Source organism: Heliangelus exortis, chromosome 30 (assembly GCF_036169615.1).
Source record: "Heliangelus exortis chromosome 30, bHelExo1.hap1, whole genome shotgun sequence".
Lineage (NCBI taxonomy): Eukaryota > Metazoa > Chordata > Aves > Apodiformes > Trochilidae > Heliangelus > Heliangelus exortis.
Window position 1 is genome coordinate 3599697 of NC_092451.1, and position 25276 is coordinate 3624972.

General features: G+C 50.2%; 1 protein-coding gene and 1 long non-coding RNA gene across 2 annotated transcripts; one reads left to right on the top strand and one right to left on the bottom strand.

The window, feature by feature from the left end:
- The first annotated feature begins 3883 nt into the window (after positions 1-3883).
- Positions 3884-18770, top strand: LOC139788777 (uncharacterized). The gene is made up of 3 exons (XR_011722937.1): positions 3884-4103; positions 17842-17955; positions 18521-18770. It is a non-coding gene; the product is annotated as an uncharacterized lncRNA (long non-coding RNA).
- TACR1 (tachykinin receptor 1) lies at positions 7504-23735 on the bottom strand. The gene is made up of 6 exons (XM_071728986.1): positions 23684-23735; positions 23002-23489; positions 14232-14426; positions 9745-9895; positions 9298-9494; positions 7504-8736 (listed from the first exon to the last, which is right to left on the bottom strand). Exons 2-6 carry the CDS (start codon positions 23400-23402, stop codon positions 8442-8444), a joined length of 1239 nt encoding a protein of 412 aa, XP_071585087.1. The 5' UTR covers positions 23403-23489; positions 23684-23735; the 3' UTR covers positions 7504-8441.
- Between the last annotated feature and the right edge of the window lie 1541 nt (positions 23736-25276).

Genomic DNA, 25276 nt, shown 5'->3' on the forward strand with positions numbered 1-25276 from the left:
ACCCTGCTGCAGGGACTGGGGCTCCTGGTGCCACACAAGCAGGGTCTCCTCTTGGTGAACTGGTGCATCCCCCTCTCAGTGACTTGTAAACTAATGTTCATCTAGTCCAGGGTGCTGGAGCAGCTCCACAGAAGTATTTATTATTTATTAACCCCCTGGTACTACTCTTACACAAATGACTGTAGCTCATCTCAGCAATAAAAGGCAATTTAATATCTGCTCAGCTGCTGACAGGGGCTGGGAAGGGTCTTGGTTTTCAGTGCAGATCTTTTTCTGCAGACAGATGCCCTCGGGTCAGCCTCTCTGTCTGCTTTTCCTCTTCCAGAGCGTGCTGTCTGCTTCCAGCTTGGCTTGTTGATTGCTGCAGGGCTGCTCCTGGCCCTGCTTGAGACTCAGGATGAGCTTGAGACCTCACCAGAGGTAAATGGTTTGATGTCTCAAAGGTCTGGGGGAAGGCCTGTTCCTGAGCAGCCTTGCTTTGGTACTACATCTGAAAAAGCTTTAACATGGGTTGCACTAACACAGCTTCTTGGGGTTTTTTTTTCCCCCCTTAAAGAGTCTGGCTCTGAGTGGAGGAACCCAGCACTTGAAGTACCACCCCACAGGCTTCCAGTGCTTAGGGTGACCAGGCTGACTTTTCCCAGTGATGATCTGACCTTTTGTGCTTTTTTTTTTTTTTTTTTTTTTGTCTTTTATCACCAGGTTAAGCACCTGCACCATAAAATCCAGGATTTCACAGCCCTGGTAATGGCTGTGAAACCAAATATAAAAATAACTCGAGTGCAGCAATGTAGATCATGGGCAGCACAGTTTCAGTGCCAGCTCCAACTTCCAGCAGAGGAGGAGTCCTCAAGGTCCTGCTGAAGCAATCAAGGTAAGATTGCAGGGTCTAAAGCAGATGAGGGGTGTGATGAGCTATAAATCCTCTCGAGCTGGTGAGGCTGGCAGCAAGCAGCAAGATGAAATTGTGTCTCCCTGGTTTTGGTCTGGCTGTGCCCACGCAGCATTTCACTTTGTTCTTGACAGTTTTCCCTTAAAAGAGAAGGGAGAGGTTGGTCTGGAGGCAACTGCCGGCCTCCAGCCCCCAGGAATTCCCCCAGCAATCCTTCCTGAAGGCAGGAGCCTGCTGCAGAGATGCTGGATGGGCCTGGCTGGCTCTGTGCCTCGTTAATTTGGTTGAATTGTGTCATTTAGGAGTCTTGATGCCTTGAAATGATCAGGTTGGGGGGTGTGAAGGAGGGGCTCACAGCAGAGCCAAGCTCTGTCTGCAGGGGGGAGAGGAGGGCAGGGCTGGTGCTCACCTGGGACTGAATCCAAGGGGACAAGCAGTGCTTCCCTACATCCCAGGGGAATCAGTGGGGTTTCCAGGCTGCTGAGCAGATGGGTGTTAGCAGAGGTGCTGCAGAGCCTTGGAGGGTGCTGTGGGCACCCTGTCTGGAGAGGAAAAGAAGCCAGTTTGCAGAGCAGGAGGGATTGATTGCTTCACCACCCTTCTCTGCTTGCATACAGAACACAGGGGAAATCCTTGGAGAGGGTTTTCTTGAGAGAGCATCTTGGAGCAGGGCTGATCTGGAGGCATCTCCTGGGCATGCAGAGTGACTCCCAAGTCCCTGGAGATACACCCATGGTTTTGGGGCCTTTTTTGGGTGCTGCTGAGCAAATCCCAGTGGGGGCAGTGCCTGCCACTGTGGGCTGGGTGACAGACCCTGAGGGGTTTGGGTTTGGACCAGGGTATCAACCAGCACAGGCTTTGGGGGAGGTTTGGAGTTGTGTATGGTTTGCCTTCTGTGAAGGCTGAGTGAAGTGACACCCAAGGAGGCCTTCACCTCTCTGGGGTATGGATTACTTCAAATCCTCAATTTAAATGCAAATTTGGAGTCGTTTTGATGATGCCATGCACCAGAGAGGCTTCTGGATGGTGAGCAGCTTGTGATAATCAGCTGGGCATCCCTCAGTACAGAGATTATCTGCCCTGGTGGTGTCAGGGCTCCTGCCCCTGCAGAGAGCAGAGTGGTTCAGAACAACCCTCCTCCTTTTACCTCTGTTGCAAATTGCTCTCATTACCTCCCTGAAACCTTTTTAATCAACCTGGACAGCACAATCTGCTTTGCAGTAGCAGGAATAATGTTTTTGGAGGTGCTTTGCATGGTAATGATCTTCTCAGCCTGAATTGCTGTTGTTTGGCATGACTGCTGCTTCAGGACAGGCTTGTGTTTCTTCTTGACACCTTGGTCTTCTGGAACCAGAATATTTTTTGTTGTGAGGCTTGGGATTACCTGACTTAAAACGTCCCTATTGGAAAAGTGAAGGGGGAAAGGAGGATGAGTGTGGCACAGGAGTGCTTTGGTTGTGATGCCCACCCTGGGATATCTCCCAGGGCAAAGCCTGATCCTGTGTAGTGAGAGCACAGGGCACACTGGGATTTCCTAAACCCTTCTGTGTCACACTTGTCTGTCCATCAAATTGCTTAAATTAATAATAATTGAATTTTAATGAAGCCCATTAAGGTTCTTGCCATGCTTAAGCATATTTAAGCAATCATCACTCTCACCCTTCCTTTCCTGGAGTATTTACATCTCCCTGATGTGAAGGAATGTCCTTTTGATGTGGTTCTTTGGCCCCAAGAAGATGAAACCTGCAGTTAATCCTCATTTCACGCTCGCAACTGAATTGAGTTGGTTTCTTAATTGTCACTGTGGGTTCTTAAATCTTTAATTAGTTACTGCTTGATTCATTTAGCTCAGTAATAACAAGTCATTGCTTGTCAAAATGACAACACTGCTTCTCCATGGCCTGGAATTCTCCACCAAGTAGCTCAGTTTGCAGGGAGAAAACCCCAAATCTGCAACCTGTACAGGAATGGGAATGGGGAGCTGGGGAAGTAATGAAAAATCCACTTTGCTCTGTGTACTTTCAGACTCCAGTGTTTTCTCTTGAAGCTCCAACTTTGTCATCATGATTTAACAAACCATTTGGTGCTATGGAAACCCCACTTTACACACACTGGTGCATAGCTGCAGGCAATTAGCAATCTTCAATTTTCATTTGCTGGGGATATTTTTGACTTGGATATTAAGCAAACGTTTATGCAAAACACTCTGGAATCCATACATGGGAACTGAGTTGAACTTGTGACTCTGCCACAGGAGATCATCAGAGTGATGGCTTCACTGGAGTCTGCAGAACCTGAGGTGGATGGCAGAGCATCTATGAACAGCCCCAGCTGTGCAGGTGATTGCAAAGCTCCTTTGTACAACCACCACCTGAATTTCTCCTCAAAAAAGGAGAAAAATCCAGGAAGCTCTGGATTTTGGGAGGGGTTTCACAACAGATTGCTGATGGTTGGATGCTTGCAAAGTGGATGAACACAGCACAAGGATTTGGGGGTTCCCAGTACCATTTTTGTCCTGGATTGCTCCTGCTGCTGAGGTTTTTATAACCAATAAGCAGCTTCTCATCACTTTCATCATGTGTGTGTGTGCAGGGGCATTTGGGGAGGGGCAGAACCCTCCTGGGAAAGGTGATGCTGCTGAATAAAATGACCCCGTGCTTGGATCTGGGATCTGGGATCTGCTTTTAGCTTCCCACAGTGGGGAAGGTTGGAAGCAGATGCCTACACAAAAAGCAGCAGTGCCTGACACTGTTCATTCCTTCTCTCCCTTTTGTATGATAGAATAACCTCTGAAAATAAATAACAAGAGCTTAATGGGCACATGGGACGGGGCCTTTGGCAGGGATGTGAATCAGCTGTGCCTCGGCAGCTCTTCTCTAATTAAAAACTGCAAATTATAGCCTGCTGGAGCTGGTTGGGAGTGCTGCCTGGGCTGGGGGCTTTGCTCTGGGGGCTGCTCAGCACATTCACAGCTTTTTTTTTCTTCCATCAGGATGGTGAAGCCTCAGCCAAGAATGGTCAGGGTGCCTGCCCCAGCTTGAGCAGCAGAGCTTGGGGTGGACAAAGCAGCAAGTGGAGCCGAGCAGAGCTTGGGGTGGACAAAGCAGCAAGTGGAGCCGAGCAGAGTTTGCTGCTTCGGGAAGGAAAACCTCGGTGCCTCGCAGCGACAACTCGGCAGCGCTGCAGCTCAGTCACACTCTGGATGCCCCCGGTAATTCCCGCCCCTCACCCAGGAGCCTTCCCGAGCCCTTCCCCTGCCTCGGGAGTAGAAGAGGTGCAGCTGCTGCTGGTGGGTTGTGTGGCTGAGTTTTGAGGGTTCTGCTTTTTCTTGCTGCGGTTTTGGAATTTTGAACTTTTCAGAGCACGCCCCTCACACCAATGACCCCTCCAAGTCCCCCCCTGCCTCCTCCCCAGGTGTCTTTCACAGAATGTCAGGTTGGAAGGGAGCTCAAGGATCATCTGGTCCAACCCTTGTATTATCAAAGAGCATTATTTTCACCTATTATTGTGAGCAAGAATTCACAGAGATTTCAAGAATTGATGCAAAGTTTGTAATTTCTGGTGTCACCCCTCTTCCCCCAGTTCTGGCTTTGCCACCTCTTGCTGCTTCTCCTGCTCCCACCCCAAGCCCTCAGTTCCCCCCTCTGATCACTGCAGGCTCCTGGATGGCTTGCACCATGCTCTCACAAAAGATACATTTATTTATTTATGAAAAGCCACTGGGACAAACCTGATGACTAAACAGACCATTTTTGAGAGGAGGCTTGGACTTTTTCTCTGGAAAGATGCTACTGGTTTTTTTTTTTTTTTTTTGGCTGGGATGGAAGGTTTAAGGGCAAAGACACCTGAGAGTCCTCTCATGCTCAGCTGCTCTTGGGACTCACTGTCCCTTCTCATTGTTTAACTGATAAGTGCCAGCTTCCAGCTGAGATGCTATTTTGGGTGGATATGGCACAGGACGAGGGGTGCATGTTAAACTTTGCTTTATAATTGCAGAATCATGTGCTCAGTAACAGATTCCTGAAGTCTGAGAGGTGTTTTTATTTAAAAATTATGATTTTAATGGTAAACTGAAGCTGGGAGCTCTCAGGCTGGGCACTTGGGTTGTGTGATCTCACAGGAGGGCTTGGCTTTTGCTGCTTTTTTTTTTTTTGTTTTGAGCTGGGGGGAGATTAGTGTTGAAAGAGGTGAAACAGAGTGTAGATATTGTATTGTGGAGCAATTGAGCAGCCCTGGAGGGGTGGATGGAACTGGGGACTTGCTGCTCCATGCTCCTGCTGGGATGTGGAACATCCTTCTAGGTGAGAAGAGCAAACTCCGAGTGCCAGAGGGCAAAGCTCAGCCTGCAATCAGCTCCTTGGGGGCTGGGATCTGGCTTCAGGCTGGGATTAGAGTTTCAGAGCTTCCTCCTGTGATGGTTTGGGATTGTACCTGGGGTTAAGGAGCTCCTCTTAATGATGGTGGGAGTTGTCTGTGTGCCTCCACAGACCTGCTGAGTGAGGGATTCCCTCCAGATGCTGTGATTTTTGCATTTCAGAGAAGCAGGAAAGAGGCAGAGCAACTGTCTCACTTGGCAATTGAGTTTCTAATCCAAGATCTGCAAGCAAAGCAGGGAAATGGGCTTCATGAACTCAGGAAAGCCTCTGTTTCAGCTCACCTGTCTGGAATCAGAGCTGGCAGTAGAGTAGAGGCTGGACTTCCACATGATTTGATGTCCCATCCCCAAACCTGGGAGCAGGGGTAGTCTTGTTTTAAGCTTTTGAAGCTTCAGAAGAAGATTTCTCTGTGGCTTTGTGTGCTCAGAGCATCCCAAGGTTGGTGAAACCAGCTTGTCTTGCCTGATCCATGGCACAGACATGGACCTGAGCCCCCCCATACCTGTTCCTGCCTCCACAGAGAAAATAATTTGGCACTTGGACAGGGGGAAGAAAACTCAAGTTTGAGCAGGTTGTACCCATTTACACAATATTTTGTTTTTTCTGCATCCTTCTCCAGCTGCTGAATGATCCTCAGACCTGTTGCCATCAGCTTGGGCATCCCAGCCAGGCTCTGCTGCTCTCCTGGGCACTGTTTGATGAGGGGTGGGAATTTTCCCCCACTTGATTTCAAGAGAGTTTTCTACAAGATGCACAAGAAACATCTCAGGCTGGAAACTCTCAGCTTGAGTCAGTGTTGCCAGGGATGCCCCTGGGCTTGTCCCACATTTCAAGCTGAGCATTGTTTGTGAAAGGACAGTTGTCATTTCTCTGCAAGTCTCATGTTTCTTGGGGCATAAATTATGGACAAAAGGGCAGTGTGGTTATGTATATACACACACATATATAAATATATATATATATATATATACACACACATTTAATTTTCCTAAATGCTGATGCCTCTCACAACCTGACACAAGCTCTAGTGTGTGGAGCTTAGGGAGCAGATCTCTGCTTGCCTTCTTCAGCTCCTGTTTGTATTTGATCTCCTTTGAATTTGGGTTGGCAGCAGAGAACAAATCAGCATTTGGCTCTGGTTTTTGTAGCACCTTCTTATGTCTTGGCAGCCCAGCTCCTGGGGAACTGGGAGGGAAAGATTCCCAGGGTTAAAATGCTTTGGCATTGCCCATCCCTTCAGTGGCTGCTGCCTGGGGCTGGTGGGTTTTTTAATCAACCAAAAAAATCCTCAGGCATTGCAGCTTCTTCATGGCCCAGGGATGCTGGAGGCAGTGGCCAGGGAATGTATATTAAGGCAATGAGAACAGTGAGAAGTGGGAGTCTGAAGCAAGACAAAACCCAGCACATTTCCAGAATTTGCAGCCTCGTGTCCTTGGAGCAGCTGGGAACAGTGTGGAAGGGGCTGGAAGAGCTGCTCCTCACTCGTGGCACTTGGCAGGATTTTTGTTTAAAAAAAGATGCTGATTGTTCTTGCCAATCTGGTTTTGCAGCCATTTTGTTGCTCTTAGATCCATCTCCTTCCCCATCCATTTCATTTCTGCTGGAGTCATTGCTTAAATATCTGTGGGTTTTATCTCCCAAGGATCATTGTGGCTGAATCATTTGATGACTGTTTTTTCCAGCAGCCCCTTTGGAGGCTGAAGAGTTGAAAAGCTCCAAAAGTCATCTCTGCTTTACTTCCAGAATTTGCTGTGTGCTCAGCAGGGGCTGATGTTTGTTTGTTTTAAAATGAAAGCCATTTTCTTGCCCTGTGCAAATCTATCACACATCTCCAGTGTGTCTGTCTTGTACTGAATCCATTTTAGGAGTCTGATTTCTTCACTGAAAGTGATAAATTGGACCAGCAGCAAGGAGCAGTTGATAGAACTTCCCCCAGAATACTCCCAGATTTGTGGATTTCCTCCCAACAAGCCAAATTTCCCCTATTATATTTTTTTTCCCTTTGATTGTATGTTCATATATTGGATCACAGGAGCCCTTGGTATGAACAGCCCCAGTGAAAAATCATCCATTATAGCAGGATTAAAGTATTAGATCCATGTACACATCATAAACTTAGTTTTTGATGCAAAAGACAAGAGAGATGTACTTTTCCTGATCAAAACAAAATCCAGAAAGTGGAAGTGAATCGTTTCAGCCCTCTAGTTAAGTTAAAAAAAAAAAAAATCTGCAAGATTCTTGTCTCCCTTCAGACCTTGCATGCTGATGAAACTTTGTTTTTCCTGACAGAATTTTCCATGCTCCTCTCTATGCAGTTTGAGACATTTCCAGGTGGTACAAAGCATTTCAGGATGGTTGTTCTCCCTTCCAGACCTCCAGAGGCTTCCAAAAATCTCTAAGAGACATCACCTGGGGCCTTCTAGGAGATCAGAGCGATTGCTTCTGGCACATATGGTTGATTAACAGCAACCAAAGTCTGGCTGGGTCCTGAAATCCTTTTTTGTGAGCCCTGTTTTGGTGAGCTGTGTTGTGGGGTGGCAACAGAAAACCTTCCTGCAGAGGGATGGGGGTGCCAGGGATGAGGCTGAGAAGAAATGCCTGGACCTGAGCTGAAACACCAAGGGGCTGGTGGTGCCCCATGGATGCACAGGTTCCTGAAGGTAAAAGCAGTGTTTTCTTGCTGTATTTTCAGATTTAATTTCTCTATATCTTTTCATCTGGGAGCGATATGGAGAATGAAATCAAAGGGGGGAGGAGAGAGGTGCAAGACTGGTTGATTTTTCCTGTGGGATGGGAGATCCCTGCTGCCTGTGAGAGCAGTGAAGTGTCTGCCAGTGCTGTGCTTGGGGTTTTGGAGACAAAAACCCCAAACCTTCTCTGTCCCATTTCTGCATCCTCTCCACCTGCCCAGCAAGGGGTGGCTTGGCCAGGCAGTGAGCAAGGTAGAGGTCAGGCAGCCTTTCCTAGAGCTGGGACATGAGCCATGGAGAAGCACCTGGAATTCATCCACGGCTTTTGCCCTCTGAGCGAGCGGCCCAGCAAGAGGTGGTAAAACAGCGTGGGGAAAAGCTGGCACATCACAGACTGGGCTGATGATTCTAGGTGGCACCCCAGGGAGAGAGAGGAGGGGATGAGGGCACCCTTGTGAGTGGCTGATGGAGCTGGGGAGCTGCTTAGGTGAGGGTGTTGGAGTAGAAACTGAAGCTTTCGGAGACGGTTTTGGAGTCGCTGCGGGAGGAGCCGTTGGAGGTCCCGTCTACAGAGAGACGTTTGGTCGCCTTGGTGCTCTCCTCCAGCTCCTCCTCAGCTGCCCCCAGTGCTGAGGACACGGTGGTCTCTATCCTGCTGACCTTGTACATGCTGCTCTGGGTCTGCAGGTACCGGGCTGACTTCATCTCCAGGCCCTCGTACTCCCCAGTGCTGATGAAGGGGCACCACCGGAAGGCGTGTTTGAACCCCACACGGAACCTGGGGAGAGGGGAGATCAGAGAATCCCAGAATCTCAGGTTGGAGGGGACCTCAAGCACCACCTGGTCTGACCCTCCTGATGTTATTGTTTATATGACATCCTGACACCCTGTCAAGCTGAGACTTCAAACTCCTCGAAGTGGAGGAATCCACCCCTTCCCCTAGGAGCCCATTCCAGTGTCTGGCTGTCTTCAGAGTGAAAAACTTTCCTCTTCTGCTCAAAAACAGAAGAGATGGGGAAAGGCAGAGATGAGGGATGTGGAGATGGCAAAAGGATGTGGCTAAGGGTGGGAGGACAGAGCTAAGCAGTGCTGAACAACAGAAAGAATGCAACTTTTCACTAAGGGGAGGAGAAAACTTCTGATCAACCCCAAAAAGGAGTCAGCCCTGCAATCCCATAGGGGCTTTAGGAAAGATCTATTTAGGTGAGTATTTGTGGCTTGGGGAAGCATCCCCTGGCAGAGGATGGGACAGCATCATCCTGGAAAAAATACTCCATCATGTTCTCTTCCATCAGACCCCTCTGTCTCTCCCCTTCCTGTTGCACCTCAGGACACTCACCTGTCGTTGAGGCAGCAGTAGATGATGGGGTTGTACATGGTGGAGCTCATGGCCAGCCACATGATAGCCAGGTACACCTGCTGGATGAACTTCTGCAGGTACCACTCGGGGTTGAAGTACTGCAGGGTGAAGTAGATGTGGTAGGGCAGCCAGCACAGTGCAAAGGTGCACACCACGATGATCATCATCTTCACTACCTGGGAGGAGAAGAGTGGGCAGGGAAGCAAAGTCATCCCTTGGACAACCCCCCTCTTTCTGCCTTGGAGACCTCTCCAACTGGGAGGACATGGCTGACACCTTGGTTAAACCACGGGTGTTTATGGAGGGCACTGCTCCATCAGCATCAAATCCTAGCCTGCTTCCACCCCTGGTGAAGTGTTTTTGGGCCTGGTTTGTTGGGGTTGGGCACGGATGGTGGCTCATCCTGCTGTGTCTGGAGCTCCTCACCTTCCTCTTGGCTGAGACCTGCTCATGGTAGCGGTCAGAGGAGTCCCCAGGAATCTCACTGGCCCAGAGGGTGATGCCCACCACGGTGTAGGCACATCCTATCACCAGAAGGGGCAAGAAGTAGATCAGGATGGTCATGCAGAAGTGATAGCTGGAAGAAAAGGAAACAAAAAAAGATAAAAAAGATGATAAAGATGGTCACTGAGTGTGTCCTCTACCTCTTCAGTCTTTTTCTGGCAGCCCAAGCTTGCAGGTGAAGAGCTTCACTGGGGCAAAAAGAATTTGGCACAATTCCTGCAGAGCTCAGGTGGGGAAGGACTCCCAACTTTCACCCCAATCTTTCTTTTCCCAGTTTCTTTGCCAGCCTTTGGCACCCCAGGGTGCTCCTGGGACTGGATGTATAAATCTGTGAAGAACTTGTTTCCTTCAGAAGGCAAGGACCCCCTCTACTCTGCTCTGAAGGGACCCCCCCTGCAGTGCTGTGCCCAGGTCTGGAGTCCCCAACACCAGGAGGACACAGAGCTCCTGGAAGGTGTCCAGAGGAGCCCCTGAAATGCTCAGAGGGCTGAGCAGCTCCCTGGGAAGCCAGGCTGAGGGATTGGGGTTGTTCAGCCTGGAGAAGAGGAGGCTCCCAGGTGAGCTCAGAGCAACCTCCCAATATCTGAAGGGGCTCCAAGAAAGCTGGGGGAGGGCTTTGGACATGGGGGGTAGGGAGAGGAGGAGGGGAATGGGTTAAAACTTGGAGATTTAGGGGAGATTGAGGTTGGACATTAGGAAAAAATTAATTAATTTCAGGGTGCTGAGCCCCTGGTTGCCTCCAGAAGCTGTGGCTGCCCCATCCCTGGAGGTGTTGGATGGGGCTTGGAGCCCCCTGGGCTGTGGGAGGGGTCCCTGCCCATGCAGGGAGTTGGAACTGGATGAGCTTGGAGGTCCCTTCCAACCCAACCCATCCTATGATCTTGGCTGAAGTGGCTGTACTCTCATTTTTACCCTATTTAAACCCCAGATTATTGCAGAGAGGAATTCTCCCTCTGATCACAACTTTTATCTGCAGGCTCAACCCTTGTTGGGGAGGTTCATTAAAACATGTCTGGGAATTCAGTGGCTGGGTCAGTTCTTCAGGCTCGTGGAGAGAGCAGGATCTTTGTGTCTATTTATCACAGGTATAAATAACCCCCAAATGGAACCAGGCAGTCTGGACTGAACTGTTCCTACAGGCTTACAGGTTGTGCTGTGGAGTTGGTGGAGCTGCAGCAGGTTGCAATGAAAGAGTAGGTGAAGGATTTAGTGGTTTGTTTAAAAAAGAAAAAAAAAAAAAAAAAGCTGTTTGGAGCCCTGGGGATGGATGGTTTCATCCTGTAGGGTCCTTCCTGCCATCAGAGCTTGCACAAACTTCTCTGTCCTGCTGAAAGATGAAAACCAGTGGTACAGAAACAGCCTGTTTGCACCATGCTGCCTTGCAAAGCATCCCATGTGCTCTCAGCTCCGGAGGTAATTTTTTTCCAGCAGTTTTAGGGTTTTTTCATGCACTTTTGGGGTGCTTGCAGGTGAGGGGCTGCATCTGTTGCAGGTCATTCAAGCCCTGTAGCCTCACTGCTCTTGCACTGTTGTCCTCCCGGGGAGATTGGATTGAATCCTCTCTCCCAAGTGGAATGAACGGGGCTGGCTCCTGCCTGGTGCAGTTGGCCTTGGCCCCATCCCTGGTTTTGGACCTGCAATCTCATTTGCCCTTCTCTTGGCCCCGTGCTAATCAGATTTCAGCTGGGTTTTGTGAGGCTGGTTTCTGTTTTGTGGATTAAAGAGGCGTCTCCGTGGCTCCTCCATCCAGATTTTTGTTGTGGTTCCCCTGTAGTGCAGGCACTGAAACCAAAGCGTGCAGAAATGCCTCAGAGGGGCTGGCAGATAACCTGAGCCTGGCAGATAACCTGAGCCTGGCAGATAACCTGAGCCAGGCACATCCTTAGTTTGGAGCTGCCTGGGCACGACAGGGATTGCTCTGGGACTTTGGTTTTTGTCCCTTGAGCGCTGAGAACTGATCCCCATGTGAAACCATAGCTCTGGTATTCAGTTTGCAAGGAGTGCAGGATCAGAGCACTCAGAGACATGTGGGCTTTGGAATGTAAAGCTCTTGGGTGTGGGGATTTAGGGTTCTGCATCACCAATCCCCTACAGGGACTTAGGGGAGCCCATAGGAGTTAAGGGACAAGGATGTTGGAGTTAAGGGACGAGGATGTTGGAGTTAAGGGATGAGGATGTTGGAGTTAAGGGATGAGGATGTTGGAGTTAAGGGATGAGGATGTTGGAGTTAAGGGACAAGGATGTTGGAGTTAAGGGACAAGGATGTTGGAGTTAAGGGACAAGGATGTTGGAGTTAAGGGAAAAGGATGTTGGTGGCTGCTTTTCTTTTTTTTTTTTTTTTTTTGCCTGACAAAGTCTAGCTGGCTGCTGGGGGCTGCTGGCTCCTAGAGAAGCTGGAAAGGGGAGCAGCTTTTCTCCTTCCCTTAAACTGAAATGGCAGCAAAGGGAATGGGAATAGAGCAGACCTCTGTTTTGAAACCCAAATCAGAAGGGAACCAGGGCTGAGGAGTCACCAAATTGTTTGCTCCTGGGGCTGATGCAGCATCTCACCTCTGCCTGCTTCCCCCCTGGGAGCAGGCTGAGAACTGGAGATGTTTTTCCACTGGGAAAAAAAAAAAAAATCCACATGCACATCCCTGGCTCTGGTACTCCCTGTGTGCCAGGCTTGGCCTTTCTGAGCTCCATTTGCTGAGTGAAAGGACCCCGTGGTGTTGGGAGAAATTCCCAATTTTCACTAAGTACTGAAATAATATTATTTTGCATCCTGACATTGCAACCAAGCCACCCCCTTCCTTAAATAACTGCTGCAAGGCCACAAGAGCAGGGGAAGGGGTTGGAGAGTGGATCAGCCACCTGTCCCTGAAAAGTTATTTTGGGACAGCAAAATAACCCCCCCCTGGCTCCATGCTGTGTGAGTGGGCTCCTCCAGTTTGGGAAGAGGCTCCTGAGCTGCAAGTTCTTTTCAGTCCTCACTAAATATTTGGTTATTTTTGGTTATTTTTCTGCTTAGCATCTGCTCTCCTGGTTGCAGAGCCCCGGGCTGGCTGAAGAGCCCGGGATGCTCAGGCTTGGAAGCTGTGCCCAGCTTCCAGCAGCAAATCATTCCTAAGTCCACGGGGGTATTTTTCTCTGGAATTAGTTATTTGAAACAGTGACAGCCCTGGCGGGCAGCTGAATAAGAAATGATCTGTCAAAACCAGGCACTGAGCTGGTCCTGGGAGGGAGGACACATCCTGGCCACGTGGGCTGCTGAAGCCAGCGGCGTTCCTTCCCGACAGCTCCATTAATCCTGGGGCTCTGGAATAATTCAGGTTGGAAAGCAGCCCTAGGGGATCAGTGGGGCTGGTTAGCTTAGTTCTGGCCATACTTACCTTGCAAAATGTAGATAAAGACAGAGATAACAAGTGAGAGCAGCTGACTGGCAAACTCATCTCAGTTGTCTTGCAGAGAGACCTTTGCCAGGCTGAGGTTGACTCCAAACCTCTGTGTGTGTCTGTGTTTGTGTCTTGCTTTGGCTCCAGCACAACTTCACAGCCCTTACTCATTGCTCCACAGGGCTGAAGATAACAAATGCCTTTTTTTTTTTTTCCCCTCTGCCTCTTTTTTTCCCTAACACATGACATTTAACTCACTGCATGACTCGCAGACTTCAAAGAGCAAACCCCAGAGGACTGCTGTGCTGGCAGAGCAGCAGGGTTGCCCAGACCCTTTAGAAATGCCAGATTTAATTAGCCCAGCACCTTACCAGGAAGGAAACAGATTCTTGCTGAGCCCTCCTACCTCAGGTTTGCCTCCCAGCTTGAGCTGATGCCACAGAGCCTCTGTTTTTTGCTTTTTTAAGCAGGTGAATGAATTTCAGTTACCAAGAATGAAATGGTTACCAAGTACCATTTGGACTTGGTAAATCCTCAGGTTTTTTTTATTTTCTGTTATTGCCTGGCCATGATACCCCCTGGAAGCCCCTCTTTACCTCTTGCAGGAATAATTCTTGCCTCAGGAAGCTTTCAGAGATATGGAGTGCAGGAGAAGTGCTCCAAAAAACTGAGTGATGCCTGTGAGTCTGAATAAGCCCTTGGAGGCAATGCAACCAAAATATTCTCTTATTTTATGGGACTTTCCCTTGAGGATGAGCATCCAAGGAGGGCAGGGAGCTTTAGGACCACAAGCAGCTCTGAATTCACCTTAATTTGCCCCAGCATAAGGAGGGAGATTTTGCTGCTGTTAACTACACCACAGCACCCCTCACTAGGGTAGGTTGAGGATCTGAGGGAGCTCTAAGCCATTTCCATCCTTCCTTGCTTTTTTTTTTTTTTTTTTTTCCCCCTCCCCCCCCAGACTATTTTTTTTAATTTAATTTTTTTTTTTTTTTTTAATTCTGTAGAGTCCCCACTTGGCAACATTCAACTCACATTTTTCCATAGGCGTTGGTGCTGTGCTCAGGCCACTCCACCAGACAAACCTGCCGGCCTGGCAGCTTTTCCATCACTGAGTAGTAACCCTGGGGGAAAGCCAGGAGGAAAGCCAGGAGCCAGATGACCCCAATGACCACCTTGGTGGCAGTGGCTGAGAGTCGGGGTTGCAGCGGGTGGATGATGGCCATGTACCTGCAAGGCAGGGAAAGGAGAAATCATCACAGAATCAGTGTCAGCTTGGAAGGGACCTCAAGGATCGTCTGCTCCAACCCTTCTGATGTTATTGTTGATGGGAGATGTCTCAAAACCGAGGATGGAAAGTCCCAGTTTTGCATTTTGGGGCTGGTTTAGGTCTCTGTTGTGTGCAGGTTGTACTTTTGACACCCTAAATGCATCCTGGCAGCCCTTCCCTCTGCACAATGCTTTGAGTTGTCCCTTCTCAGAGGTCTCCCTGGCTAATGCTCCAATATTCTTGCAGCATCTTACCCTCAAGATATGAATCTTGTCTGAGATATTAATTGATTTTTAGCTGAAAAACAGATTTGCTAACGCAACCAGCAACCTGCTGCTTCTGTGAAGACCAATTTGCATGATGCCAGGCACAATTTGGCAGCTCCCAGGAGTTTTGCACCTGCATAAAATCCTCTCAGTGTGGTAGATCTCAGTGCCAAGTGTTACAGGAGGAGAATTAAAAATGGGGATGCTGGGCCAGCATGGGATGGGGGAGCTGAGCTGCTGCCTCTGTCTGCCCAGCTCCTGGACTCCTTCCCCCAAACGTCAGTCATCTTATGGGAGGAAAGCTCCAGTGGTGACAAGAGGGATTGAATTTATCCCTCTGCAAATCTGGTTGTGCAAAGCTGGCAGCAGCCAGCAGCACTGGAAGGATTAAGTGAGAACATCACTAATTTTTTTATTTAATTTCCCCCCAGCTCCATGTCAAGCTTCAGGAAGACAAGCAACGTCTCATCACTCTGCGTGTGTCAACACATTGGCAGCCTGTCTCTCCTTTCAGCCCTTTTCCTTGCAGAGAATGAACAGTTTCTCCTTTTAATTTTTTTTACTAGATGGCCAATACTCTCCACGTTGCATTTTTGGGTGGCTGCTTGCAGGGACAAACACGTAGGTATTAAAAAATCAACAAGCAGGAGGTTCTGCCATCAGGTCTTTCTCTGCCCCAGGGTACCAACCCTTATCAGCTCTGTGCAGCTGAAAATCCACCTAATCCACCTGATAATTAGGCCTAGATAATCTCTGGCTGCTACCTGGAATGGAAGCAAGTTAGGGAAAGGCAGCAATGGGGTGGCAGCAATGTTTTGGGGCCCCCTGCCTCAGATGATGTCTTGCTTGTGGAAAAGCATCAGTACAGGCAGCAAAGCAGCTTCTTATGCCTTATTTGCACTCAGATAACCCTCATTTCCTTGCATATCCATTGGACTTCCCATATTTCTCTACCCAATCTGTCTGTATTTCTATCTTTAACTTTTGGGGGGTTTTGGACACCTCTGGATCAATCTTTTTGGTCCCAAAAAGCCAGTTTGCTTTCTTGTTGGGTTTTGAGCCAAACCCTCCCTTGTGGTGCATTTTTATGGGGAGGGGGATGTGAATACCCTAAAATAAAAACTTCCTTCTGAGCAAGCAAATAGAAAAAAATCTAAAAACAACCCTGTGCTCCAGAGCTGTGGCCCTGGGCTGCCTTCTCCCCTCTGTGCAGGCTCAATCTCCCAGGCAAGGCTGTGGTAGGTGCTGCAGCCAAACCTCCAGCAATCCCTTCAGCTGGGTAAGAAAAATGAGATGTCAGTCCTGACTCTGCTTCTCAGGAAAAAAACCCCAAAGCAACAAACCCAAACAAAACCAAAGAAACAACTTGCCCATCTCTTTATTTTTTTATTCCTATGAACCAGTTTGCTCTCAAATGGAAATGCAGAGGGTGGGATGCAGCTCCAATAACCTATGGATTATTAACCCCTTTTTTGCAGTGCTGGGCCCAAAAGGTGTTGATCAGAAGTGCCAGAAAGCTGCTCCAAAGCTGCTCCACCTAAGTCTGGCCATGCCAAGGAGAAGCAGGCTCTGAGAAGCAAGGCTCAGGAGTTTATTAACTCATATTTCTCCTCACAAAGTTCCTCTGTGGCCCAGCTCTGCCCATCTCCCTGAGGTGCTGTGTCCCATTAGAGAGATGGATTTTTTTGCTCTGCTGTCCAGGAGGGCAGGTTTCTCATCCACTAAAAACCCAGGCATTGTGGTGGGGTTTTTGTGGTTTGCTGGTGATGGGGGTTAGTGGGAGGTAAGGAAGAAGAGTGTGGCCCTACAGCAGCATCCTGACCTTGATGCTGGGTGACAAACCACCAGGGGGGCTTCAAGTCTTAATTTTTTTATAAGGAATTGGCCCTTGCTTGAGGGTTTAAGGGCAGGTTTTTTGCCTTAGGGGAAGGGTTTGCAGAAAGGTTTTCCTGCAGATGATGTTGGGTGGGGAAGACTTAATGATACCTGGTCCTCCAAATACATCACACTTGTTCTTGTTGGCAAAGAACCTTTAGGATCATCAGGTCCAGCCATAACCCAACTCTACCAACCCTTAACTCAAGTGCTTAATAAGGGGTCTGCTGTTGCTTTACTTCTACATGGCAGCCCCATCCTAAAGTGCAAAGCCCTGCAGCCCAGCTCTCTGCAGGAGGGATCAGATCTCCTCACAGCTGCATTTCTGCCATATTTGAGGATTTTTCAATCCCCCAGATTTAACAGGCTCAGCACTAAAGGGCACAAGTGTGCACCAGACACCATGGGATGACCTTGGTAACGTTGTTTGCTGTTGTTTAAATATTTTATTGTGTTTCAGGGAGGTGTTACCATGCTGACAGGATAACATGAGCACGTTGGGCCAGGGTAGCTCTGAAAGGATGGGTCACTAAGCAGGGCTTGCATTCAAGGCAGTGTAGCCATCTATTAATTGCACCTGGGAGTCTGGATTCTTCCTGGATAATTAATGTTGCACGACTGTAATAGAGCTGAGATTAATATAATAGGAAGGATTTTACAAAGCATCTTTCATCCCAGACTTTCCTTACCCTGATTCATGAAGTAGTAAGGGTGCAACAGGTAAGAGATGAGTAACTAAGAGGATGCAGCTTGTGCTGGGTGTTCTGTTGCACAAGGATTTCCCAGCCTGAGCAAAAAGGGGTTTAGTGCAGAGTCACTCCTGGGGGGGATCTTGCAACCAGGTCAGAGTAGATGCCCCTCACTGAGGTGGCTCAAATACCTCCCCCAGGTCCTTCCTCCTTAAGAAACCCAAAGCTCTGTAGAGAAAAACTTTCCTGTTCACCACAGTGGCTGCAAACCCAGCATCCCTTGAGCAGGTTGGCTTAGGGAAGCTTGGCCCCAAATCCCTGGGATCTGGATGAGAACTGATCTGAGCCCTGTGTGCTTGAAACAGGAGACTGGGGATGAAGGCACAGCGAGCAGCTGCTGCTTCCCACTTCTTGCTCTGCTGGAAACCAGAGACCCTCCCAGCATGGGAAGGTCAGCATTCTCCTGCCCTGAGACCTGAGCTTCCTCATGGAGCAGGAGGCTGCAGGTCTCTCCCCAAAACCACCACCTTTCCCTTTTTTTACAGCACTTTGGGATTTCCTTCGAGGATGACTGTGCTACCCACCAGCAAACTGGGACCTGTGCACCTCTGGCCTTGCAAACCCTGTGGACAATTCTCTGTTGGAAAAGCCAAGTGCAGGTGAGGTGAGGTGGGAGCAAACCCTGGGGAGCTGCCACGGGCTGTTATGGGGGCACAAAGCTCTCTCCTGTAATCAGTGCTTGGGGTGGGAAAGGAGGACCCAAACCACAACCCCAGCTTTTTGTAGGTGCTGTGATTCAAGGCATCTGCACCACCTTCTCAATCAATTAGTCCTGCTCTGGAGCTGGAGATGGAAGGGGGACAACAAAAAGACCCCCACAAAATGCAGGGCTGGTGTCCCAGGAGAGCAGGTGCTCTAAGTGCTTCCTGGGTGGTTCCTGCTGGGCCAGTGAGGAATTAGAAGGAATAATTTAGCACAGCCAGTGGATAAGTCAAACCAGAGGCCCTCAAACTCCTGTGGTGGCTTCTGGCAGCACCCAGCTCCCAGGTGAGCCCCTTGATCACCCAAAAGCTTGCCTGAAACCTGTGTCACCTGCATCATCTCCCAGCCACCAAACTGCTGCCAATTCATCTTCGTTCTCTGTTTATTGCCAGAGGAATTTCAAGCCCCTTCTTCTTTCCAACGGAAAGGGAAGGAAAAAAGATGCAATTTCTTTTTTGACAGGCTGAACTTGTACCTGGTGGGCATTGGGATTGATTCCACTCCATGCCCAGCAGCTGCTGGGAGCAGAGGCATTGAGAGTGACATCTTACCAAGGTACTGCTGGGTCCCTCCCCATCCCCTTGCTTTCCAACCCCAGCTGGGAAAGCAACACTCCCAGCCAGCTCCATGCTGAGCACCCAGCAGCTTTGCAGTTTTTTACCTGAGTTTGGGGATGTTTGATTTATCAGGAGTGCAAAAAGCTGCTCTGGTTCTTGTGCAGGCAGAGCTGCAGGGCAGGCAGTGCTGGGGCTGCTCCCCTAAACCCTGAGCTCCTTTTGCTTTCCCCTTCCAAATTACATCCCAACAGGGCAAGATTACACAAATCAAAGTCCTGTGCTGTAAACCCCACAAGTCCATTAAGTCAAGATTAAAAAAAAAACCCCACCAACCTAGTGCTACACTAGGGTGTAAATGACTAATTAATCTGTCTGTGTGCTGATGTAATTTGTCTTCTCTGGAGGGTTTCTTTCTGCAGTAATCATCTCTTGGGGTAGGCATGGGGTCACTGAGCTGGTGAATGTGTTCCTGAGACTCAGCCAGGACCAACCAGGGCATTCAAGCTTGCAAGCAGTAAATAATTTTCCAAGCCAGTTTTTCTGCTGCAAATAATCAGGGGTTGGGGAGACATTAACTGGTCTTGGTTGCAGAGGAGCAATTTTGGGAACTGCAGTGGTGAATGAAGGTTCAGCAGATTTGATGTTTCTTCTGCAGCTCCTGCTGGTAAATTGATGGATCTTAAGATGTCTAATATGGTTTGGTAACCAGTTTGGAAATTAAAAAAAAAAAAAAAAAGGTGGAGGATATAAAGATCTCAGCTGGATTGCCCAGTCCTGCAAGTGGTGGTGCTGGTGGAAGGCAGAGGGGGCTCTTCTAGTGAGTAAAGCAGTGAGTCTAGGAGTGGCAGGTTAGTCCCACCATGTTTCACTTTTATTGCTGCTTTAGAGCAGAGGATTCTTTGCAGAGAAAGGGAAATTTCTTTATATTAAATAGCCTGAGTGCTGCCCAGTCTGGCTTCACCCTGAGCTTGGGGCAGAGCTCTCTCCCTTCTCATAGAGATTTGCTCAGTCTGCAGTGTTTTCAGCTTAACTCACTTGAAGTTTTGAGATCAGACACAATTCTTTTTCTAATTCTGCATTAAATCTAGGATCCTCATGCCAGGTTGTCCATCATCACAGAAACTGGTTCCAAAGCTTCCTAATGGTGGGGGTGAGTGCTGCTGCTCAGAAATGAAGCCAGGTCCCAGGGAGAGTGAAAATATCAACTACCCAACTCAGCTCCATCCCATGTGCCACAGGTATTGCAACAGGGATGTCCAGAGTTGATGTTTTTTTCTCTAAGTGTGGCTGCACATCAGCTTGGACTGGGCACTGCTGGGCTCTGACTTTTCCTGGAAGACTGGATAAAACCAGGGCTTTCTGTCCCTCAAGTTAATTAAATCACCAAGAGAATTCAAGGCTGGGAAGGGCTGTGTGAGGTGCTCTGGAGCACCCAAAAATCAAAGGGCACGGCAGGATTTCCTAGTGCCCAAGTGAGCTGTTTGGGCCCCACTGCTGGAGGGTGCTGAGAAGCAGCCTCATGGCTTTTCCTGAGCAGAATTAACCATCAGGAGTCAAGGCTGGCAGAATTTCCTGCTATTGTTGCAGGCTTCCAAAGAACACTAGAGAATTACCTTCGTTTTCATTTTTGCAGAGCAGTTGTGCCCTGGCTGAAACAGGTCCTGGTGAAAGAGCAGCAGGTCTAGCTTCCAGCAAAAGCTTTTTTGTTGTTGGTTTGGTTTTTTTTTTTCCTGCCCAAACCTGTGGCAGGTTCTGCAGAAAAGAAATCATAAGGCATTGGGAGAATCAACCCCACTTCCCTGCTTCTCTCAATATCTCTGTTACAGCTGGGCAGGGTCTTTCCAAGGTGGTTTCAAATCCTCCAGCGAGGCTGTTCTGGAAATTGCTTGCAGAAACCACCAGCAGAGATGATTTAGGGGAGCAGCCTGATGCTCCTCTGAGCCTTCAGACTCCCAGCCCAACCCCTCTGATCGATGGCTTAATAGCACTGAGGAACTGGAGGCACATTCCATTCCCTTTTCCTTGTTTTTGATGGAGATCAAAAGGTGTCTTGGATTGCAGAGCCACCCTGGCTCTGACCTCTGCCCATTTTGCTGAACCCACCTGACTGCTGCTAAATTTCAGCTCCTTGCTTTTTCTTGTTCCCACACAGCTTTTTGCTTTTGGGTTCCTGGAACAGCTTCCTGCATTTCATGCATTTAAGTTGCTATTGTCAGGTCTTGGACACAAGAAAACAGCAGTTTCCCAGCACTTGGAGATCCTGTTGCATGCTGCTCGCCTGGAGGGGCAGAGGGGTGGCCTTGCTACCTTAACCTTCCCCATTTCCCACCTCTCTGGAAATTTGGGGCCAAAAAAATGCAGCAGGTAGGTCTGTGCAGGAGGTGTCTGCATACCAAGGCTGCAGCTTCTTCTGGGTCTTTCTTGGGGGGAAAGCCAAGCCCATGCACAGGGGTTTTGTAGCCCAGCCACAGAAAAACCTCTTGTTAAGGGTTCGCAGGTGCAGAAAGCAAGATGGAAACACCAATTTCCTCCCCAAAAAATCAGCCCCCAGCTCCCAGATTGGCCTTTGCCCTGAGTTTTACACATGCTTTTCCAGCTTCTCCTGGCAGATTTGTTTTTCTGGCTATTGCAGGGTGTGGACTGAAGGCTAAAAAATGAAGTATTAAAAAAAAAACAACTTATTTCTTGAATTCATCTGAACCTGAAAGGGACTTTGCCAGCTGATTCCTAAGATCCTCAGATGCTCCTGATGGAGAGGCAGCAACACCACCAGGTATGAACAGAGCCACTCTGGCAGTATTCCTCTTTTTATTTATTATTTCTTTAATTCTTCTCACATCTCCAGTATGAGAGCTTGGCTCTGGCTGATTTATTTCAGGGCAGGGGGCTTGTAACCACTTGGAACCAGAGCAAAACAAAACCTGAGCCTGTTTTTAATGACCAGACAGCATCACCCACCCTCCAGCTCCCTTTTCCAAGCTGTCAGCCCAGGAGTTGGGACAGCACCAGAATTTATCATTGGAAAATAATCCGTGCCAGGTTGTGCAGCACTTGGATATCAGCTCCAAATGTGCTGGCAACACCAATCTCTTCCCCCCCTTGCACATAACCCCAGGCAAAATGTCTTTTACTCCCTGGGAAGAAGGACCCAAAAGAAGTATCAGAGAGCTGAGCTGTCTTTAGGAAAGACATCACCTTGGGGAAAAAAAAATAAATCTGTTGGGCTTGAGATGGAATTGCAAAAGCTCTTTGGTTTGACTCTTGCACCGGTGTGAAAATGCCATCAAATAAAAAGATTTATTGGAGAAAGGAAAAGATTTCTTTTCTGGGGTAGGGCTGGGTGTGTAGGGAGAGGATGGGGGGAAATGGTTTAAAATTTGAAGAGGGGAGATTGAGGTTGGACATGAGGAAAAAAAATTCTTTAATTTGAGGGTGCTGAGCCCCTGGTTGCCCCCAGAAGCTGTGGCTGCCCCATCCCTGGAGGTGTTGAATTCCAGGTTGGATGGGGCTTGGAGCCCCCTGGGCTGTGGGAGGGGTCCCTGCCCATGGCAGGGGGGTTGGAACTGGATGAGCTTTAAGGTCCCTTCCAACCCAACCCATTCTGGGATTCTATGAAAGGCAGAGAAGAGAGAGGGGCTGGAGGTGCTTGGTGTGTGTCCCCTGACCCCCATCTGACACCCCTGGGGTGGCAAAGGCAGCATCCCCTGTGCCATCACACCCTGCTGAGCCCTGCCTCGACTGTTTGGGGTAAAACACAGGGACATCCCCTCACCCCCAGTCAAAAAACCCCACCCAAACCCAAACCTCAGCTCTGCTGGCTGCAGCCCAAGGAGAGAAATCCCCAGCACCGACCTCTCCCCCTTGGCCCCACTGATAAAATACAGGTGGGTTTGCCTGGGGGGCACACGCCAGCACCCAGGGTGACCACAGGCACCCCCCGAGTCCTGATGCCTCCCCCCAACTCCTCTCCAAAGCTCCTTAGAGGGTTCCCAACCCCAATTCGAGCGGCACAACCCCCACCCAAGACAGACGTGTGTTTTCTGTCAGGAGGTGATGCCATTTTGTGCTAAATATCGAGTTGGCTTTGAGATGAGGAGGCTGGGAAAGGAACAGAGAGTTCTGCAGAGGAGCTGGGGAGGGAGAGGAGAGCAATGCCACACTCACCCAGGGCACGCTGCCCATCTGCTCAGGGCTTACAGAGCCTTTTCTGGAGCTCCTTTCCCAAAGCCACCTGCAACCAGGGCACAGAGAGGGATTATTTTACCTCTTTTACCCCGACCAGCTTGATTTTAGCCACGACGCTGCCTCACAGCCAGGAGATCAGAGGGAGCTGAGCACGGTGTCTCGGTGCCAGGGAAGGTTTGGGCTCAGGTGGGCAGAACTCACCTGTCCAGGGCGACGGCCGTCATGGAGTAGATGCTGGCGAAGACGGCGGCGATGGGGAAGAAGTTGTGGAACTTGCAGTAGAGCATCCCATAATACCACTCGTTGTGGATGGCGTAGGTGAAGTTCACCACCGTGTTGAAGGCGGACATGGAGGCCTCGGCAAAAGCCAAGTTCACCAGGAAGTAGTTGGTGACCGTGCGCATCCTCTTGTGAGCCAGGATGATCCACATCACCACCACGTTCCCCACCACTGACACCACCACGATGAGGGCGTAGGCGACAGCCCACAGGGCCACCTGCCAGGGGGGCTGCACAAACTGGTTGCTGAAGGACTCGTTCAGGGAGGTGTTGAGCACCCACTGCTGCTCCAGCTCCGCTTCCAGCGGCACAGCGTTGTCCATCGTGCCACCATCCAGCCCCACAGGCAGTGTGGGTGCTTCAGGGGGCAGCTTCCTCCTGCTTTAGGGTGCAGGAGGAGCAGGGTGCAGCTTCCTCCTGGTTTAGGGTGCAAGAGGATCAGGGTGCAGCTTCCTCCTGGTTTAGGGTGCAGGAGGATCAGGGTGCAGCTTCCTCCTGGTTTAGGATGCAGGAGGATCAGGGTTCAGCTCCTCCTGGTTTAGGATGCAGGAGGATCAGGGTGCAGCTTCCTCCTGGTTTAGGGTGCAGCAGGATCAGGGTGCACAGATGATGTAGGGTGCAGCTTCCTCCTGCTTTAGGGTGCAGGAGGATCAGGGTGCAGCTTCCTCCTGCTTTAGGGTGCAGGAGGATCAGGGTGCAGCTTCCTCCTGGTTTAGGGTGCAGCAGGATCAGGGTGCATGGATGCTTTGGGGTGCAGGTTCCTCCTATTTTAGGGTGCAGCAGGATCAGGGTGCATGGATGCTTTAGGGTGCAGGTTCCTCCTATTTTAGGGTGCAGCAGGATCAGGGTGCATGGATGCTTTGGGGTGCAGCTCCCTCCTGCTTTAGGGTGCAACAATTTTGGGACGCACGGGTGTAGGTCTCTCCTGGTTTAGGGTGCAACCATTTTGGGGTGCATGGCCGGTTTGGGACCCTTCTGGTTCAGGGTGCACAGGTTTGGGGTGCAGGTCCCTCCTGTCTCGGGTACAGCTGGAGCTGGGTGCCCGGCTACGTCAAGGCACACACATGGTCCAGGTCCCTCCCAGTTTGGGCACAGCTGGACTGGGATGCACGCCGGTTCGGGTGTCTCCGGGCTGGGTGCAGCTGCAGATTCCTCCCGATTCAGGGCGCAGGCGGTTTGGGACTCGGTTCTCTCCTAATTCTGAACCGGAGCGGGATGCGGGGCCCTCCCCATTCGGGACCAAGAAGGGATTCGGGTCCAGAGCAGGATGCGGGTCCCTCCCGGTTCGGGTGCAGGCGGCTCGGGATGCAGATGTCTCCCGGTTCAGGACTGGAGCAGGATGCTGGATGCGGGTCCTTCCCGGCTCGGAGTGCGGCTGGGCCAGGACCGGGGCCAGATCTGGGGCGAAGCCGGTTCAGGGTGCGGGTCCCTCCCGCTTCAGGACTGGAGCGGGGATGCCGGATGCGGGTCCCTCCGGGTTCGGTACCGTAACGGGACGCGCGGGTCCTTCCCAGTTCGGGACCGGAGCGGGATGCAGGTGCCTCCTGGCTCGGGACCGGAGCAGCATCTGGGTCCCTCCCGGTTCGGGGTGCAGCCGGCTCGTCGAGCCCCGGGTCCGGTACCGGAGCGAGGCGCAGGCACGGCCAGTGCCGCGGTACCGGCTGCGGCGGACGAGGCAGAACCGCGGCTTTTATCAGCAGCGCGGGCGGTGCCAGAGAGCTCGGGGCAGAGCCGGCCCGCAGAACCCTCCCACGGGCCAGGCCGGGGGGGTTCCGCGGGGGTTCCGCTGGGCCCTGCCCCCTGCCCCTCCCCGGCGGGCTCAGCTCCCCGGTTTTCCCCCTTTTCCCACCTCATCCCCTTTTCAGCCTCTTTGCCATCCAAATCTTCCCTCTTTTTGGGGGGGCTGAGAGGTGCCTGGAACAAAGAGGCTCCAAAAAGTCCCTGGGGGGTTAAACCATGTTGATCATCATCAAGCTTTTTTAATTTTATTTTCATTCTAAGTTCTACAGCTTCCCAATGAAAGAGCTCCGGGATTTCTCTGCCTTTCCGTTGCGGTGGGTGAGGGCTTTGCATCCCCGAGGAACAAAGCAAACGTTTGATTTCCTGAAGAAGCAAAAAGCTTTTCCCAGTCCAGTGCAAGGGTTTTCCTCCCCCTGCAAACAGGACTTTGCGTTTCAGTGCCCCTCAGCCCAGCAAA